At 42.0% G+C, this 16,710-nt stretch overlaps 2 protein-coding genes across 5 annotated transcripts in view; one reads left to right on the top strand and one right to left on the bottom strand.

Annotated features, from left to right (window-relative positions):
* LOC144668282 (eukaryotic translation initiation factor 3 subunit J-like) overlaps positions 1-6,954 on the top strand; it is a 35,374-nt gene extending 28,420 nt beyond the window's left edge. For both annotated transcript variants that reach the window (XM_078530115.1, XM_078530116.1), the window contains exons 6-8: positions 1,021-1,185; positions 3,431-3,504; positions 5,036-6,954. In XM_078530115.1, the coding sequence (XP_078386241.1) occupies positions 1,021-1,185; positions 3,431-3,504; positions 5,036-5,152 (356 nt within the window). In that variant the 3' untranslated portion in view covers positions 5,153-6,954. The remainder of the gene's footprint in view (positions 1-1,020; positions 1,186-3,430; positions 3,505-5,035) is intronic.
* Positions 6,955-7,378: 424 nt separating this feature from the next.
* spg11 (SPG11 vesicle trafficking associated, spatacsin) overlaps positions 7,379-16,710 on the bottom strand; it is a 144,211-nt gene continuing 134,879 nt past the window's right edge. The window contains exons 38-40 of one of the 3 annotated variants that reach the window (XM_078530107.1): positions 10,619-10,774; positions 8,683-8,834; positions 7,379-8,219 (exon numbers count right to left, since the gene is read on the bottom strand). In XM_078530107.1, the coding sequence (XP_078386233.1) occupies positions 8,039-8,219; positions 8,683-8,834; positions 10,619-10,774 (489 nt within the window). In that variant the 3' untranslated portion in view covers positions 7,379-8,038. Of the gene's footprint in view, positions 8,220-8,451; positions 8,835-10,618; positions 10,775-16,710 lie in introns of those variants that run through there. The other 2 variants (XM_078530108.1, XR_013573468.1) reach the window with 2 other exon arrangements.

The raw sequence follows: 16,710 nt of genomic DNA, 5'->3' as shown, positions 1-16,710 counted from the left end.
TTGCAGTTGTATAGAACCTTGGTGAGGCCACAGCTGGAGTACTGTGTGCAGTTCTGGTCGCCACATTATAGGAAGGATGTGATTGCACTGGAGGGGGTGCAGAGGAGATTCACCAGGATGTTGCCTGGGATGAAACATTTAAGTTATGAAGAGAGGTTGGATAGATTTGGGTTGTTTTTGTTGGAGCAGAGAAGACTGAGGGGCGACCTGATTGAGGTGTACAAGATTATGAGGGGCATGGACAAGGTGGATAGGGAGCAGCTGCTCCCCTTAGTTGAAGGGTCAGTCAGGTGGGGACATAAGTTCAAGGTGAGGGGCAGGAGGTTTAGGGGGGATGTGAGGAAAAACCTTTTTACCCAGAGGGTGGTGGAGACAGGTTGCCTCACACCCTTTAAAAAGTACCTGGATGAGCACTTGGCACGTCATAACATTCAAGGCTATGGGCCAAGTGCTGGTAAATGGGATTAGCTAGGTAGGTCAGGTGTTTCTCATATGTCGGTGCAGACTCGATGGGCCGAAGGTCCTCTTCTGCACTCTGATTCTGTGAACTGATCATTGCTGTTTGAGGGCGATATTGCCTATTGATTGCTGTGCTGTGTACATAACAAGTGACTAAACTTAATAAGTAATTGGTTGGAAAATGCTTTAAGATGTCCTGGGGAGGTGACAAACACTGATTCTGTCTATGTTCTTGTCTCTCTCACACATCACAGTACTGGATGCTCAAGCCACGAATGTTTTAAATAAGTTGCCGTCAGAAGCCCAGTGCTCTGCTGCAATGTTGGTTACACACAGGGGTTTTACTCTGCACTGTCTTTACCTCTCTACAATGCAGATCATGAGAGCACCCTAACCTTTTACTGTTTCTGAATTTGAGGATGGGGTTGGGATGATGTGGCGAATTGTGAGCCACCTATAGCCTATGTGAGACAAATGAAAGACTCAGGCGAGGGTGGGAGAGGTGCTAGAATTCTGAGGCTTGTCTGAAGTAACTGAATTTTATTGAATGTTATCTTTCAGGCATGAACAGTGTAATGCAGCTTGGAATTGACTCCATGTGTCCATCCACTAAAGAAGACTTTACAGAATTTGGAAAGCTCTTGAAGGAAAAGATTACACAGTACGAAAAGTCTGAATATTATGTGGACTTCTTAGAGACCTTACTCCGAGATATTAGCATTTCATGTAAGTTGATCCTTTATGAATGTGAGATTTGTTTTTGGCTTGTATGTCTTGACTTGAGCAGAAACCAGTCACCGTACTTCAAGAGCCTCCTAAATGAGTTGCTGATAATCTCAGAGAGATGGAGATTCTGTTTCCTCAGTGCTTCCAGCCTCCAAAAAGCTGTGAATTGGAAGAGCTGAAGCTTACAATATTTACAGCATGTGGACCATTCAGCCCAAGTGGTCGATGCCAGTATTTTTGCTCCACACTGGCCTTGATAGTGATGCCCACATCCAATGAAAGAATAAAAGACTCTTCCTATCCCTCTTCGCCTCATTCTATAAACATAAACAGATAAAGGAGAAAGGAGAAAGGAATAGATGTTATCCCCTTAAATGCATCTCTGCTATTCACCTGAACCAGCTCCCTGTGTTCCATGTTCTAACCACTTTCTGGGTAAAGAAGTTTCCTCTGAATTCCCTGTTGGATTTATTAGTAACTATCTTATATTTATGGCCCCAGTTTTGGACTTTCCAAATACATTTATCGAATCCTTTCATAATCTTGAAGACCCTCTATCAAATCATTCCACGGATTCTCCTTTCTAGATGCCTAGTGGTACTTCAACCATCTAAATCATCACCAATTTACCATCACTGTGCTGATAGGCTTTTTGCTGCTTTTCTGACATGTTCAGGGATTGGTTTGCAAGGTTATCTGGAGCCAAAATAATCCCAGCACCCTGTAGTGATCAGGTACCATTAGTGAGCTAGTGTATTTAAAAATTGTTGTGATTTTGTGATTAAATTATTCAAAATTTGTTGACGAGCAGTTGAGCTATCAAAAAGTGGAGCCGGATCCAGGGTGCCATTGGGCTCAGAAAACTCAACTGGATGTGACTGTCGCTGGCTAGGCCAGCATTTTTATTGCCCATTCCTAATTGCCCTTGAGAAGGTGGTGGTGAGCTGTCATCTTGAACTGATGCAGTCTGTGTGGTGAAGGTACATCCACAGTGCTGTTAGGGAGGGAGTTCCAGGATTTTGAACCAGCGACAGTGAAGGGATGGCGATATTTTTCCAAGTCAGGATGGTTTGTGGTTGGAAGGAAATTTGCAGGTGATGGTGTTCCCATGTGTCTGCTGCCCTTGTCCTATGGGCTGTTGAAGTAGTCTTAGTGAGTTGTTGCAGTGCATCTTGTAGATGGTACACATTGCTGCCACAATGCATCATTGGTGGGGGAAGAAGATGTTGAAGGTGGCGAATAGGGTGCCAATCAAATGGGTTGCTTTCTAATGGATGGTGTGGTGTCGAGCTTCTTGAGTGTTGTTGGAGCTGCACTCATCCAGGCAAGTGGAGAGTATTCCATCTTGTGGAACTTGTGCCTTGTAGATGGAGGACAGTCTTTAGGGAGTCAGGAGGTGAGTTACTTGTTGCAGAATTCCTAGCCTCTGACCCGCTCTTTGTAGCCACATTAAACCAGACCAGCTATATAAATAGTTTCTGGTCAGTGGTAATTCCCAGGATGTTGATAATGGGGGATTCAGTGATGGTAATGCCATTGAATGTGGTTCTTTCTTGTTGGAGATGGTCATTGTTTGGCACTTGCATGGCGCGAATGTTACTTGCCATTTATCAGCCCATGCCTGAATGTTGTTCAGGTCTTATTGCATATGAGCACAGGCTGCTTCAGTATCTGAGGAGTGGAGAATGGTGCTCAACAATGTGCAATCTTTAGCAAACATCCCGGCTTCTGACCTTATGCTGGAAGGAAGGTCATTGATGAAGTAGCTGAAGATGGTTGGGCCTAAGACAATACCCTGAGGAACTCCTGTAGTGATGTCCTGGAACTGAGATTGACCTCCAACAAACACAACCGTCTTCCTTTGTAACTGAGATTGAGGGTCAAGGTTGTTGGTGTTGAATTGGAATATTTCTCACTTGAAGCTTATCAGCTTGAGGCTACTCCAACTCCATGCAGAACTCTCAGGTTTAAACTGGAGTATTTCTTCCTTTCTAGGACTAGATTCAAAGTCAAAACCCAATCACAATCCCCCTGCTATCAGGGAGCATGTGAAAATGCAAATCCACTTCTCATTGCGGTTTGGGGTGCAGTCCGGGCTCCATTGGGTTCTGCCTGATGGGTTCCATTGCCCACATCCTATTTTTGAATGTGATGTTGAGATGCTGTTGTTCATCACTATAGTTTTGCAACCATTTATGTTAGCCTGGGATAGCAGCAGGAATTCAGCTCTGTGACTCTCTTTCAGTGGAAGTTGACGATTTGAAAAAGCTGAACAACTCTTTGACGTCGCTGTGTAGCGAAAAGCTGAAACAAGAGAAGGTAAGATGCTTGGGGTCTCTTCCCCTCTCCCTTCCCCACAACAAAACTGAGCAAAATCGAATATTTCTGTGTTTTTTAAAAACAGGGACAAAGTGATCATGTTAAGTTTGTACAATACATTGTTTAGGCATAATTAAAACCACATTATCTGTGGCACGGTGGGTAGCTCTCTCACCACCTTAAGGTGATTGTGGGTTCTAGTCCCATTGCAGGGACTTGAACACAGAATCTAGGCTGACTCCCAATGCAATACTGAAGGAGTGCTGCGCGGTCAAAAGTGCCATCTTTCGGATTCAATTTAAACCAGCACCATGTCCACCCTTTTCCAAGAGCTGGTGTCCTGGCCAATGTTTATCCCTCAACCAGAATCACTGGACAAATTGTCTGATCATTATCAGGTTGCTGTTTGTGGGAGCTTGCTTTGTGTAAATTTTCTGCTCTATTTCCTAAAATACAATAGCGATTACACTTCAAAAGTTAAAGCTGTAAATTGCTTTGGATCTGAAAGTTGCTGTGTACAAGCAAGGATGTTTTAAATCTTTCTGAATACAGCTCCAGGGTGACTCTGGGAATGGGAAACGAAGAAAGGTGTAATTAAATTGCTGGAGAATATTCTGTGCTGAGACAAGGTTACCACACAAGGACCTGATTCTGTAACCCATGTAGGGCTCTTGTTATTCTGTCCTTTAGCTCAGAAGATAGTTTGGGTGAACAGGACTTGGTGCGAATTAGGATATGGGAGTGCTTTGCTCTGTCCCATTAGTTTCAAGGGGCATGATCAATTTATTTGGTTTTGGCTTGAACTCAATGCACACATCTGTTCTTTCTGTGTACTACTGCTGTGCTTCAGTTGAAAATAGCCTGTAAACCAACCATGACCTTGAGCAAAATTGGTTTGCAATGCTCAAATAATTAGCTGGCTAGGGATCTACAGATTGTGCCTTTGAGTTTATAATTTTTCCAGACCAATTCCTATAGCCATGTTGCATGCACTCTTCAGATGAAATTGTCATTAGAAAAAGATAACAAAATGTTAATCCAAATTATTCTGTTGGATCTTTAACACCAAGTCCTGTTCACCTAGCTGTGCTCTCTGATCTACATTGGCTCCTGGTCCAGCAACACCTCATTTAAAATTCTCATCCTCATGCTGAAATCACTTAATGGCCTCACTCCTCCCTGTCTCAGTCACCTCCTCCAGCCCTGCCACCCTCTGGAAACTCTATTCCTACATATCTGCCTCATGCACCACTGATTTTAATCGCTCACCATTGCCAGCCGTGCTTTCAGCCACTAGTTCCTGAGCTCTGGAATTCACTCCCTCAACCTCTCCTCCTTTTATGTTGCTCTTTAAAACTTACCACTTTGACCAAGCTTTTGGGTACCAACACTTTGACACGGTCTCAATTTTTGTCTGATAACCCACCTGTTTAAGTGCCTTGGGGGGGTTTACTAGGTTTAACGCAAGTTGTAAAAGTTCTGCTCATGAAGAAACTATGACTTCTAATTTCTTTGACACTTTTTTTTATAGCAAAGTAAAGGAAAAAAGAAGAAAAAGGCCCCAGTGCTTGCAGGTGGATTTAAGGCGAATCTGAAGGATGATCTTGATGACTACGGTTACACGCAGGAATATGACGACTTCATGTGATCATGTCCAGTGACCCAGGCTTCTTCCAGCATGTTTTTGTAGACAACCTCCTGCTGTTGGTTTCTTCTCGAGCTGCACAGAACCTTGCGTTGTTATGGAAACAGCTAGGACTCCAGATGCCGATGATAACACCAACAAGTTTTGTTGCTGGTACCATAATTGCGCATTGTTACGTGTCAGTGACAATACTTGCGTAGCACTATGTGGACAAAGTACCTGCATGGATTTGGGAGGGAGGGAGGGAGGGTGGGTGGGGGGGAGGTGGTTGGGTTTGGGAAGAGAGCGATATATATTTGAAAAAATATGGAGTCTTGCAGTATCCATGCCTCAGCATCATTATTGTGACCTGAGCTGATGTAATATCACGTTTATTGTGATACTGTAGAATCGCAAAGTAAGATTACTATTTTTAAAATTTCTTGAATTTTGCCTGCTTTTTCCTTTCTTTGGAAACTAAAATGGACTAATTAGAGATCCTGATTTTGTGCTTTTGGTTGCTGGGTCAGTCTGCCTTAAGAGAACATGCCCTCAATATTTACTTAGTCCCAGAATTGGGGCAACAACCATGTGACTTCCCTGTGACTGCACGTGTGGGATCCTGAGTGCCCTTTCCATTTATTCTCTTTCAAAACAATCTCCAAACACAGTTGAACATTTTAAACATAGTACATTGAAAGTGCCATGGTTTGAACCCAGCAGAGTTGTTTAATGTAAGAGGACATTCACTTCAGTGATTGTTTTTTGGTGAATTGCAGTTTGTGTTATGGCTCAGTTGCCCCATCATGTAATCGTTCTGATGAGATGCAGAACTGTGGCCCCATCTGCCCTGCAGGTGGATGTAAAAAAAAATATCCCATTCAAACAGCAGGGGAGTTCTGGTCAGTACTCAACCCTGAGCAACATCACTTCACACCGTTTGGCTGCTGCATTTCCATATTACAACAGTTACCACATGGCTGTAAGGTGCTTTGGTATGTCTTGAGGATGTGAAAAAGGTTCTGTATAAGATGTCTTTTTAGGGGTAAATGATCTAACTGATCACAGAGGATACCACAACTGGCTTCAGTATCCATAGCAATGTGCCTGCACATGCATGGTTGGTGTGGGTAGAATCCAGTTGAGTTGGCTGACACTCACCTCCCTTGGTTCAGTGGGGAGTGATGGCTATTGCTGCTTATTAACAGAATTTCACTGGATGGGAGTGAAGAATTACATTCTTTCTCCTGAAGGCAGCAACTTGTACTAATGGAACAAAAGCGCAGAATCTATTCAAGAAAAATCTGCTAGAGTGAAAAGGGAATTTTGTGGCCTTTTTATTTACTTATCCCACTGTTTTTTGGTTGGTTGGTTCAGGAGGATAAAAAAGTCTCCTGAACATACTTAAAAGGCTTGTGCTTTTTACTACAGGACAGTCCTTTATAAATGATTTAGAAGAACATATAAATTGGCATCAGTACAGTAAATGCTGCACTTTACACAGATTCTACATTGATCATGAGGTGTGGTTGCAACCCAATTAATTCCTTGGAATACGCATTATTTTTGCCATCCTGTTGCATTGTGTTAATTAGACAGTGGCACTCTGCAGTCTTGCGAGCACAAACAGGTAATGGGACTGGTACTTGTATTAAATATATATCTTTCCCTCTCCAAGTAAATTCATATTTATTATACAAAATAGTTTCTCACAACAGATGAGTAACTTATTTTTGCATCTCATCTGTTGCCATTGGGAAGGCTAATGTAAACATAATTGGACACTTGCCATGTTTTAAGACAATAAATGAATATAATGTAATTATTTTCTGCATTGTCTTTCCTCTATATAGAAACTAACTTGGTTGTGTAAAGGTGCAGACCTACCCATGTGGTTTTTCCCAAATTCTGACTAGGTCAAACACAAACAATGGTCCTGTCTGAAGTTTCAATCACCGTTTTTGATTGTACACAAGTAATTTGATGACCGTTTAATTCCCCAACAGATCCTGTGAACTGTAGCAGGAGGGTTGCAACTGGCATAAAGGTTATTAAATTGTACAAAGATTCAACTCCAGTAGGATGGAGTTCCATCTCGGAATTTTACAAGCCTTGTGCTGAAACTTGGTTAATTCAAACCTTGATGTTCAGTCTCTATCATCTCACCCCTTGTGCCTTTATTATCCAGACCCTGGCCAGCTGTGATATATGGTGCTAAGCATAGGAAATTACAGACCAATTATACAAACTGCTTCATGAAGTTACATATTTATTATCCATAATGTTTTTTTAAAAACACAAAGCATGATATGCAGAATGCTAACAAGGGCTGGAGACAGGTAATTATTGTTTTGTGGATAATACCAGCACAGAATAATTAACTGATCCATCTAACCAGAAGTGGTGTTTTAAAACACCTAGATACCCATCTTCAATTCAGTGCAAAGTTTTCTCACCAGCAGGGAGTTGTGGTTGGGTTTGAAGTTCTACTTCTGAATGAATGGATACAAGCCAATCTAAAACCATGTGCTTTGCTGATGAGAATTCCACGAATATGAATTGGTGACATTTCAATTCTGAGATGTTATGGTACAGTTTGTGATTTGCACATCACAAAGTCCAATCCTGTCCCATAGATTTTTGCTCCAGTACTGCAAGTATTGGTGTGATGGAAAACCCCTGTCCTACACAACGATCTGCCCAACTCTCTCCAGGAAGTACCTTCTATACACTGGTTGGTAGCAGACTGGGATTCAGGAGTACACAGGGTTAGTTTTTAGTCTGTGCCATAATTGTTTTACTAGTGTGAAGCTATTTACACAATTACTTTTATTTACAATATATATATATAACATTTGTTCAGATTGCATTAAAAAATATTTGTCACTGCTGAAAACTGAGTACCAACAGCTAACTGGCGATCATGTCATTCAGGTAGCAGCTTGTTTGAGGTTCTTTAAGGAGCTTGTTTGCTATATCAGTGAAGTTGTGCTCATAAGCCAGTTTGTAAAACAGGTAGATGTCCTCGCAGTACTGCAGTAACCTCTTCAGGTTCTGACTTGCAGCAGCATCCCCCTTGTGTTGTTTAAACCTGGAAATGTTTTTTAAAAAAAAGTATGCATCACAATGATGTCCATTTGTGCAATTTGATGTATTGATACCACCCCCCCTTAACTTATTTCCCAAGGCCTCCATGTTTTAGCTTTGCCTAATGCAGTTGTGTGCATAACATTGAGACACCCCAGTTCTGAAGCTTTTTCTTTAAAATCCACTCATGCAACTCCTCTCCCTGCCAAAGTGTCCCTTAAATTTTTTGCCAGGAGTTGAGCACCCTGGTTTAGTCTCACGACCACCCAGCCAAATTCTGAGAATTTCCATCATGCTTGCCACGATATTCTCTGAAGCTGCATAAAAATCAGCTGTAGGAGATTCACCTATTGATTTTATTTTGCCTCGTTTTTAAACCTCAGCATTAAGTATCACTAAATAATCCCCATGCCATGGAGGCATTCTGTAGGGTGAAGTCTGAGCAGGAGCTGTAAGCCTATACTCACTTTTTTGAAACCTCTTCAAACAGACTGTGCTGTAGGCGATGCTGTTGCTTGAACTCCTCCAGGTAGGCAAACTCACCATGAACAATAACATGTTCATACAACATCTCTGCCCAATCAGGTACAAAGTCATATGCCTCTGCAACTATGGCAGCCTGCAAAGGAGGAAAAGGAGAGAGATTGACAATCAATTTCACTGTCATGAGTTGAATGGAAAACATTCATCAGTAATAAATCTGACCCACTAAGAAATGACTTCAGACTTGCATACTGGATCACTTCCGGTATCTTGCCTTATACTGCTAATATTTCAAATGTATATTTGTGAATAAACTGGTTTAATGATTTTAGCCTGTTGTGAAAAGTGGCTGATCTGTCTTCTCAAATGATAGAGATCCCACCCATCAGTCTGGAAACCAGGAAAAGCAGTCACTGGGGATTCATAAGTAGGAAAGTAGACCATATAGCCATTAACCATGCTCTACCATTTAATACGTTCATGGCTAATCTTCATTTTGGTTCATAGGGATTAACTACTTATGTCTGTAGCTGCAGATTTGTGAATTACGAGTGGCGAAGTCACAATTTTACTAGGAAATAAAAGCTATTGTGGATTCCCATAATAGTAATCGGGTATGGTTTATTCTCAATATATATGAATAAAACTGGAATCAGTGCCTTTAGAGTTACAACTATTACTCCAAATCTGTGGAAAGAAACAGAGTTTACAGAGTCAAATATGACACTTCAGAACTGAAGGAGGGTAGAAACGTGATGGGTTTTATACTGTTGAAAGGAGGGTGGGAGAGATTAAATGTCTTAGATGTCATGAAACAGAAGAAAAAGGTTTTGTAATGGTTGTAGCATAGAAACAAAACATTTGTCCAGAGTCTGAGTGGCAGAATGACTCAAAATGGGGAACAGAGTACATGGTCTGGAAGATTGAACTTAATGTCAAGTCCTGAAGGCTGTAAAAGTGCCTCATCAGAAAGTGAGGTGCTTTCCTTAAGCTTGGGCTGAGCTTCACTGGAACACTGCAGCAGGCTGAGATCAAAGTGGTGAATTAAAATGGCAAGCAATTGGAAGCTCGGGGGTTGAATAGAGGCATTCCTCAACTACACTTCCTCACCCTGCCTCCTGTACAGGTTCCATTCCATTCCATTCTCCCAGTTTCTCAATCACATCTGTTCCAATTATGCAGCAGGCATTGTGTGTTTTTATTTCCTCCCTTTAGAGACTCAATGTTGTCTGCTGTCAATGCCACTCTGTGGCTACAGGACATTAGCTGTGCTTCTGTTAGTTTTGTGGCTAGGTGACAGGAAATCAGGGGACATTCAACATCTCTGCCAGAACAACTGAACATATTCATCTGGCCCAATATTTCTGTTTTTATAAGTTTGTAAATTTTGTACTTAGGGGAAGGAGGGAATGGCAGCACTGAACAAGAGTTTTTTTTTACTTAATGCATCCAATATTCCATGAGTCAGTGGGGATGAACCCAGTAGGCACTTTAGAATGTCCCTTCACATCTGTGCATCATTGCAACTTCCCCACATCAGTCATGTTTGTGGCTTTGAGCAAGATACAATTTGCTGCAGTTTTATGTTGTGGATTTACAGAGAAATGGGACTGCCATTTGTTAGTCTGCAAAGGGTTTGAAGGTGACATTACAAAAGTGCATTAACCCATTGCTCACTCAGGTTCCAGGACAGCCAAGTTCAGAATACCAACTGGAACCTGGGGATCGGAACTTAAACGTCTGAGGATTAAATCATAGATCGTCTGGGTGAAAACTTGGAAGGGTTAAAAAAGCAACTATTCAGATCCATTAACAAATAACCATCAAGTGCAGCCATACTCAGATTTGTAACTGAAGTGAGACAGATCGATTGTAATAACTGCAGGTATTTTTAAACATATAACTATTTCCTCAAAGTACCTGATAGAACCTTGGCAAAGAGAGGATACAAGGCATCAGGTCATTTCTCTGCAGATTGACTAACTGCACATCCTGATTGTTGTTTAGAAAGTGGAGCTGGAGAGTCACCAGTTTGGCTAGTTTCACACATTGAGAGGCACGTCGGATACATGAGTCCTAGAAAGAGGAAGGTTAACAAGTATTTAAAATCTCATCAAACTCAGTACCTACTTAACATGATAAACTTTAAACCCATAAACTAGGAGTTACTTAATTTGGGAAATTCTCTCTTGTTAGAAACCATCATGCTCAGCTGTCTGGACTTGTGCTAAGCCAAGCTACAGGACCTTTAGTGTCTTTTTAACAGAAATGGGCAGCAGCTATCAAGTTTTTGATTTGAGCACTTTCCACATGCCCAGTGCAAATGATCATTTCAGTAGATAGGCCCATATTTCCAATGAATTGCAAGGTGGCTTTATGGACAAAGTAACCTGGGAACAGGGTGCTGGGGCACAACAGCAAAACAATTCCTCTACTCATTTTCACTTATTAACAGCACTGTCACTTGCCAGATCCCCCAAATTCCTTTTGAAAGCTAAAACTAAATTGGTTTCCATCACCCTTACATACTGCACATTCCAGATCATAAAAAACAGGTTGCATGCAAAAAAATTCTCATCTTCCCCAAACTTAATTTGACAAAAGAAAGACACTGAGCCAAAGAGACATCTGAATAGCTCAAAGGCTTTTTTTGAGGAGGAGCCTAGAGCTGGAGAGATGGGTTTAGTGAAGGAAAACCCACTAAATCCTAATGACAAGCCTGAAAAGTCATGTCAGAGGGACCAAGGAAATACATAAGGCACCAGTTTCAGGACATGTGTCACCTCAGGACAAAGCAGAGCTGAGTGGTTGTAGAGGTTGATTCTGTTAAGCCAGCTTCCACAACTGGTCACCCTTTTAAGCCTAGTGCAATAGTGCACAAAATAAATACAAATCTGGAAGATCGAAGCCAATGATCCATGTGAATTGCTTCTATTTCTGGATGAACTTTGCGTCCAATACTTATTAGTTTGTCTCCTAATGAGCCATCTGCTTCTGAAATGACATTAATATACGAGATGTGTGTTTTCATGCACACAGACAAGCTGTTCTAGCCAGCAAGAAAATAAAGTAGCCACAGGAGACAGCGAGCTTCAATGCAGATCATGTAAAACTATGGGAGAAGAATTTCTAGAGATCTATAACTAGAGAAACAGACAAGGGGTTCCAACCATCTACGCTTAGAAATTGTGTGCGTGTGCCTTCAATGAAATGAGATCTCTGATGCACCACAGCTTGTTAATAGAAGAATAAAAGTACAGAAGTAAATTTGATGGTTGGCATCAAAGACATTTTTAGAATAATTATTTCCCCAAGTGAAGGGAACATAAGAAATAGGAGCAGGAGGCCATTCAGCCCTTCAAGCCCGCTCCACCATTCATGAGATCATGGCTGATCTACTTCAACACTGTTTTCCTGCACTATCCCTGTATCCCTTTGTTGTTTTTAATATGTAGAAATCTATTGAGCCTCCACAGCCCTCTGGGGCAGAGAATTCCAAAGAATAACCACCCTCTTAGCAAAGGAAGCCCTCATCTCAGTCCTAAATGGCCTTCCCCTTATTCTGAGACTGTCCTCTGGTTCTCGACCCCCAGCCAAGGGAAACATCCTTCCTGTATCTACCCTGTTGAGCCCTGTAAGAATTCTGTATGTCTGAATGAGGTCACCTCTCATTCTTCAAAACTCCAGAGAATAAAAGGTCAGTCTATTTAATCTTTCATCATAGGACAATCCCTCCATCCCAGGGATTATTTTGTGAATCTTTGTTGCACTCCCTCTATGGCAAGTATATCTTTCCTTAGGTAAGCAGACCAAAACTGTACACAACACTCCAGGTGCAGATTCACCAAGGTTCTATTTAATTGCAGTAAGACATCTTTACTCCTATACTCAAATCCTCTTGCAATAAAGGCCAACATACCACTTGCCTTCTTATTGTTTGCTGTACCTGCATCTTAGTTTATAGTGATTCATGAACAAGGACACCCAAGTCCCTTTGAAGTTCAACACTTCCCAGCCTTTCACCATTTAAGAAATACTTTGCATTTCTATTTTTCCCATCAAAGTGGATAACTCAGCATTTCTCCACACTGGATTCCTTTTGCCAAATTTTTGGCCGTTCGTGTAGCCTCTCCAAATCCCCTCGAAGCATCTTTGCATCCTCTTCACAACTCACACTTGCACCTAATTTTGTGTCATCTGCAAGCGTGGAAATACTACATTTAATCCTCATATCCAAATCATTGATATAGATTGTGAATAGCTGGGATCCAAACACTAATCCTTGCAGTACCCCACTAGTCAGCCTGCTGACCCAAGAATGACCTGTTTATTCCTACTTTTGTTTCAATCCATGCCAGTGTATTGACCCCAATTCCATGTGCCCTAATCTTGTTTCCTAACCTTGTGTGGAATCTTATTAAAAGCTTTCTGAACATCTAAATATATCACATCCACCAGTTCCCCCTTATCTATTCTGTTAGTTACATCCTCAAAAAACTCCAACAGGTTTGTTAAACATGATTTCCCTTTCATAAATCCATACTGACTCTGCCCAATCCTACCATTATTTAAATGTCCTGTTATCACATCCTTTATTATAGATTCTAGAATTTTCCCGACAACTAATGTTAGGCTAACAGGTCTGTAGTTCCCAGTTTTCTCTCTCCCTCCTTTCTTAAATAGTGGGATTACATTTTCCACCTTCCAATCTGCAGGAACCATTCCAGAGTCTATAGAATTTTGAAAGATGATCACCAATGCATCCACTATCTCCACAGCCACCTCTTTCAACACTCATATAGCTGTGGGTCTGGAGTCGCATGTAGGCCAGACCAGGTAAGGATGGCAGATTTCCTTCCCTAAAGCACATTAGTGAACCAGATGGGTTTTTACAACAACTGACAATGGTTTCATGGTCATCATTGGACATTTAATTTCAGATTTTTACTAAATTCAAATTCTGCCCTCTGCCATGGTGGGATTCGATCCAGGGCTCCCAGAGCATTACTCTGGGTTTCACTGCAGTGACAATACCACTATGCCATCGCCTCCCCAGAGAAACATGCAGGTAGTGCAGGAGTCTCCTGAGGCGCTCTCGATCTCCAACTGCTTTTCCATTTTGGATACTGGTTCTTCAGAGGACTATAGCAAGAGCCAAGTTTATGGCACCTCGGTTGACTCAACTGCACAGGAGGGGAGGAGGAAGTGTGGAAGAGCTTTAGTGGAAGGGGATTCCATAGTTAGGGGAGCAGACAGGTGTTTCTGTAGCCGTAGATGTGACTGCAAGGTGGTTTGTTGCCTCCCTGGTGCCAGGGTCAAGGATGTCACAGACTGGCTACAGGACATTCTTTTGGGGGGACGGTGAGCAGCCAGAGGTCATGGTCCACATCGAGACCAATGGCATAGGTGGGGATGAAGTCCTGAAAGTAGATTTTAGGGAGTTAGGAAGGGAATTCAAAAGCAGGACCTCAAGAGCAGTAATCTCAGGATTAGTCAGTGCCATGTGCTAGTGACCATAAGAATAGGAAGATTGAGCAGTTTAACACATGTATGGAGAAGGAGGGAGGGCTTTAGATTTCTGAGGCATTGGGACCAGTTCTGGGGCAGGTGGGACCTGTGCAAGAAGGATAGGTTTCACCTTAACAGGACTGGGACTAATGTCCTCACGAGGAGTTTGCTAGTGCTGTTGGAGAGGGTTTAAACTAGATTGGCAAGGGGATGGGAACCTGAGGGGAAATTCAGAATAGAGAGGAGAAAAACTGGCAGTGGGAAGTAGAGAAGTATTAACTGACAAGGAGGATATATCACAGAGTAGTATCAAGGTAAATAGAATACTTGGAGAGTTTGATAGAATTGGGAGTAGGCAATAGTAAGTCAATAGATGGGGTCAGGATAAGGAGCGCTGGGGAGTGGGGTGTCGGAGGAAAAGTAAAAAAGCCTAAATCTGGGCTAATGTGCATGTATGTGAATGTACGGAGTGTGGTTAATAAGATTGGTGAACTACAGGCACAGGTTGACAAATAGAATTCTGATATTATTACTATAACAGAGAGCTGGCTCAAAGAAGGGCAGGTCTGGGCGTAAAATATTCCTGAGTATAAGGTGGTTAGGAGAGACAGGAAAGAAGAAAGGGGAGTGGCAGTATTGATTAAAGATGGACTGGAGAGAGAAGATATTCCGGAGGGGTCAAGGAAAGAATTTCTCTGGCTAAAGGTAAGGAATGAAAAAGATGCAATAACATTCATTGGTGTAGTATACAGGCCACCAACTAGTGGAAGAGATGCAGAGAAACAAATTTGCAAAGAAATTACAGAAGTGCAAGAATTATAGATTAATTATTGTGGGGGTGTCAATTATGCAAATATACACTGGGATAGGAATAATGCAAAGGGTCTAGAGGGGCGAGAGTTCCTGGAATGCGTTAAGATCATTTTCTGCTGCAGCATGTTTCCGGTTGAAACGAGAGGGCAGGCACTGTTGGACCTGGTTCTGGGGAATGAGTTGGCCCAAGTGGATCAAATATCAGTGGGAGAGCATTTAGGAGACAGTGACCATTGTGTCATAAGGGTTAGGTTAGCCACGGAAAAGGACAAGGAGCAATCCAGAGCAGGGATAATTAATTGGGTGAAAGCCAATTTCAATGGGATGAGAATGCATCCGAGTCAAGTGAGTTGGAATCAAAGGTTGGCAGAACAGACAGTGGCTGAACAATGGGCCACCTTCAAAGAAACAGTATTACAGGCAATGTCAAGGTATATTCCCTTAAAGGGGAAAGTCCAGAGCGCCCTGGATGACGAGAGCTAGAGGTGAAGCTGAAAAGGAAGTAGAGCACGTACGACAGATGTCAGCTAGAAAATACAATGGAGAATCAGGCTGAAGACAGAAAGACTAGAGGGGAAGTGAAAAAAACTGATAAGAAAAGCAAGGAGAGAGCATGAAAAGAGAGACTGGCAGAGAACAGAAAAGGGAATCCCAAGGTCTCCTATAAGCATATAAATAATAAAAAGGTAGTAAAGGAAAGAGTAGGGCTGATCAGGGATAAAAAAGGGAACTTGCAAATGGAGGCAGGAGAAATAGCAGGGGTATTAAACGAGTACTTTGCATCTGTCTTTACAAAGGAAGAGGATGCTACCCAGGCCAAGGTGAGACAGGAGGTAACTGGTACACTCGAAGAATTTACAATTGAGACAGGTGGTGTTAGAAAGGTTATCTTTACTTAAAATAGATAAGGACCAGGACCAGATGAGATGCATCCAACAGTACTGAGGGAAGTGAGAGTGGAAATTGCAGAGGCACTAGTGATAATCTTCCAGTCTTCCTTAAACACAGGGGTGGTGCAAGAAGACTGGTGAATTGGGAATGTTACACCTTTGTTCAAAAAGGGGTGCAAAGGATAAAGCCGGTAACTACAGACCAGTCAGTTTGAATTCAGTGGTAGGGAAACTTCTGGAAACTATAGTTTGGAACAAAAATCAATAGTCACTTGGGCAAGTGCAGGATAATTAAGGAAAGCCAGCATGGATTCATCAAGGGAAAATCATGTTTAACCAACTTGCTAGGAGTTTTTTTAAAGAGATAACAGGGAAGGTTGATAAGGAAAACGCTGATAATGTGGTGTCTATGGATTTTCAAAAGGCATTTGATACAGTGCCACACAACAGACTGGTGAGCAAAATTCTAGCTCAAGGAATAAAAGGGAAAGTAGGCACTTGGATAAGAAATTGGCTGAGTGACACAAAACAGTAGTGATAAATGGTTGTTTTTCAAATTGGAGGAAGGTTTGGTGGAGTTCCCCAAGGGTCAGTGTTGAGACCCTTGCTCTTCCTGATGACCTAGACTGTGGTGTGCAGGGCATGATTTAAAAATTTGCAGATGATACGAAGATTGGAAATGTTGTCAACTGTGATGTGAATAGTCATGAACTTCAAAAGGACAGACATGTTGGTGGACTGAGCAGACAAGTGGCAGATGAAGTTCAATGCAGAGAAGTGTGAGGTGATTCATTTTGGCAG

This window comes from Cetorhinus maximus, chromosome 26 (genome assembly GCF_964194155.1).
Source record: "Cetorhinus maximus chromosome 26, sCetMax3.hap1.1, whole genome shotgun sequence".
NCBI classification, from domain to species: domain Eukaryota; kingdom Metazoa; phylum Chordata; class Chondrichthyes; order Lamniformes; family Cetorhinidae; genus Cetorhinus; species Cetorhinus maximus.
The sequence above is the reverse complement of the archived record's forward strand: the minus strand, read 5'-3'. Positions and strand labels throughout refer to the sequence as shown.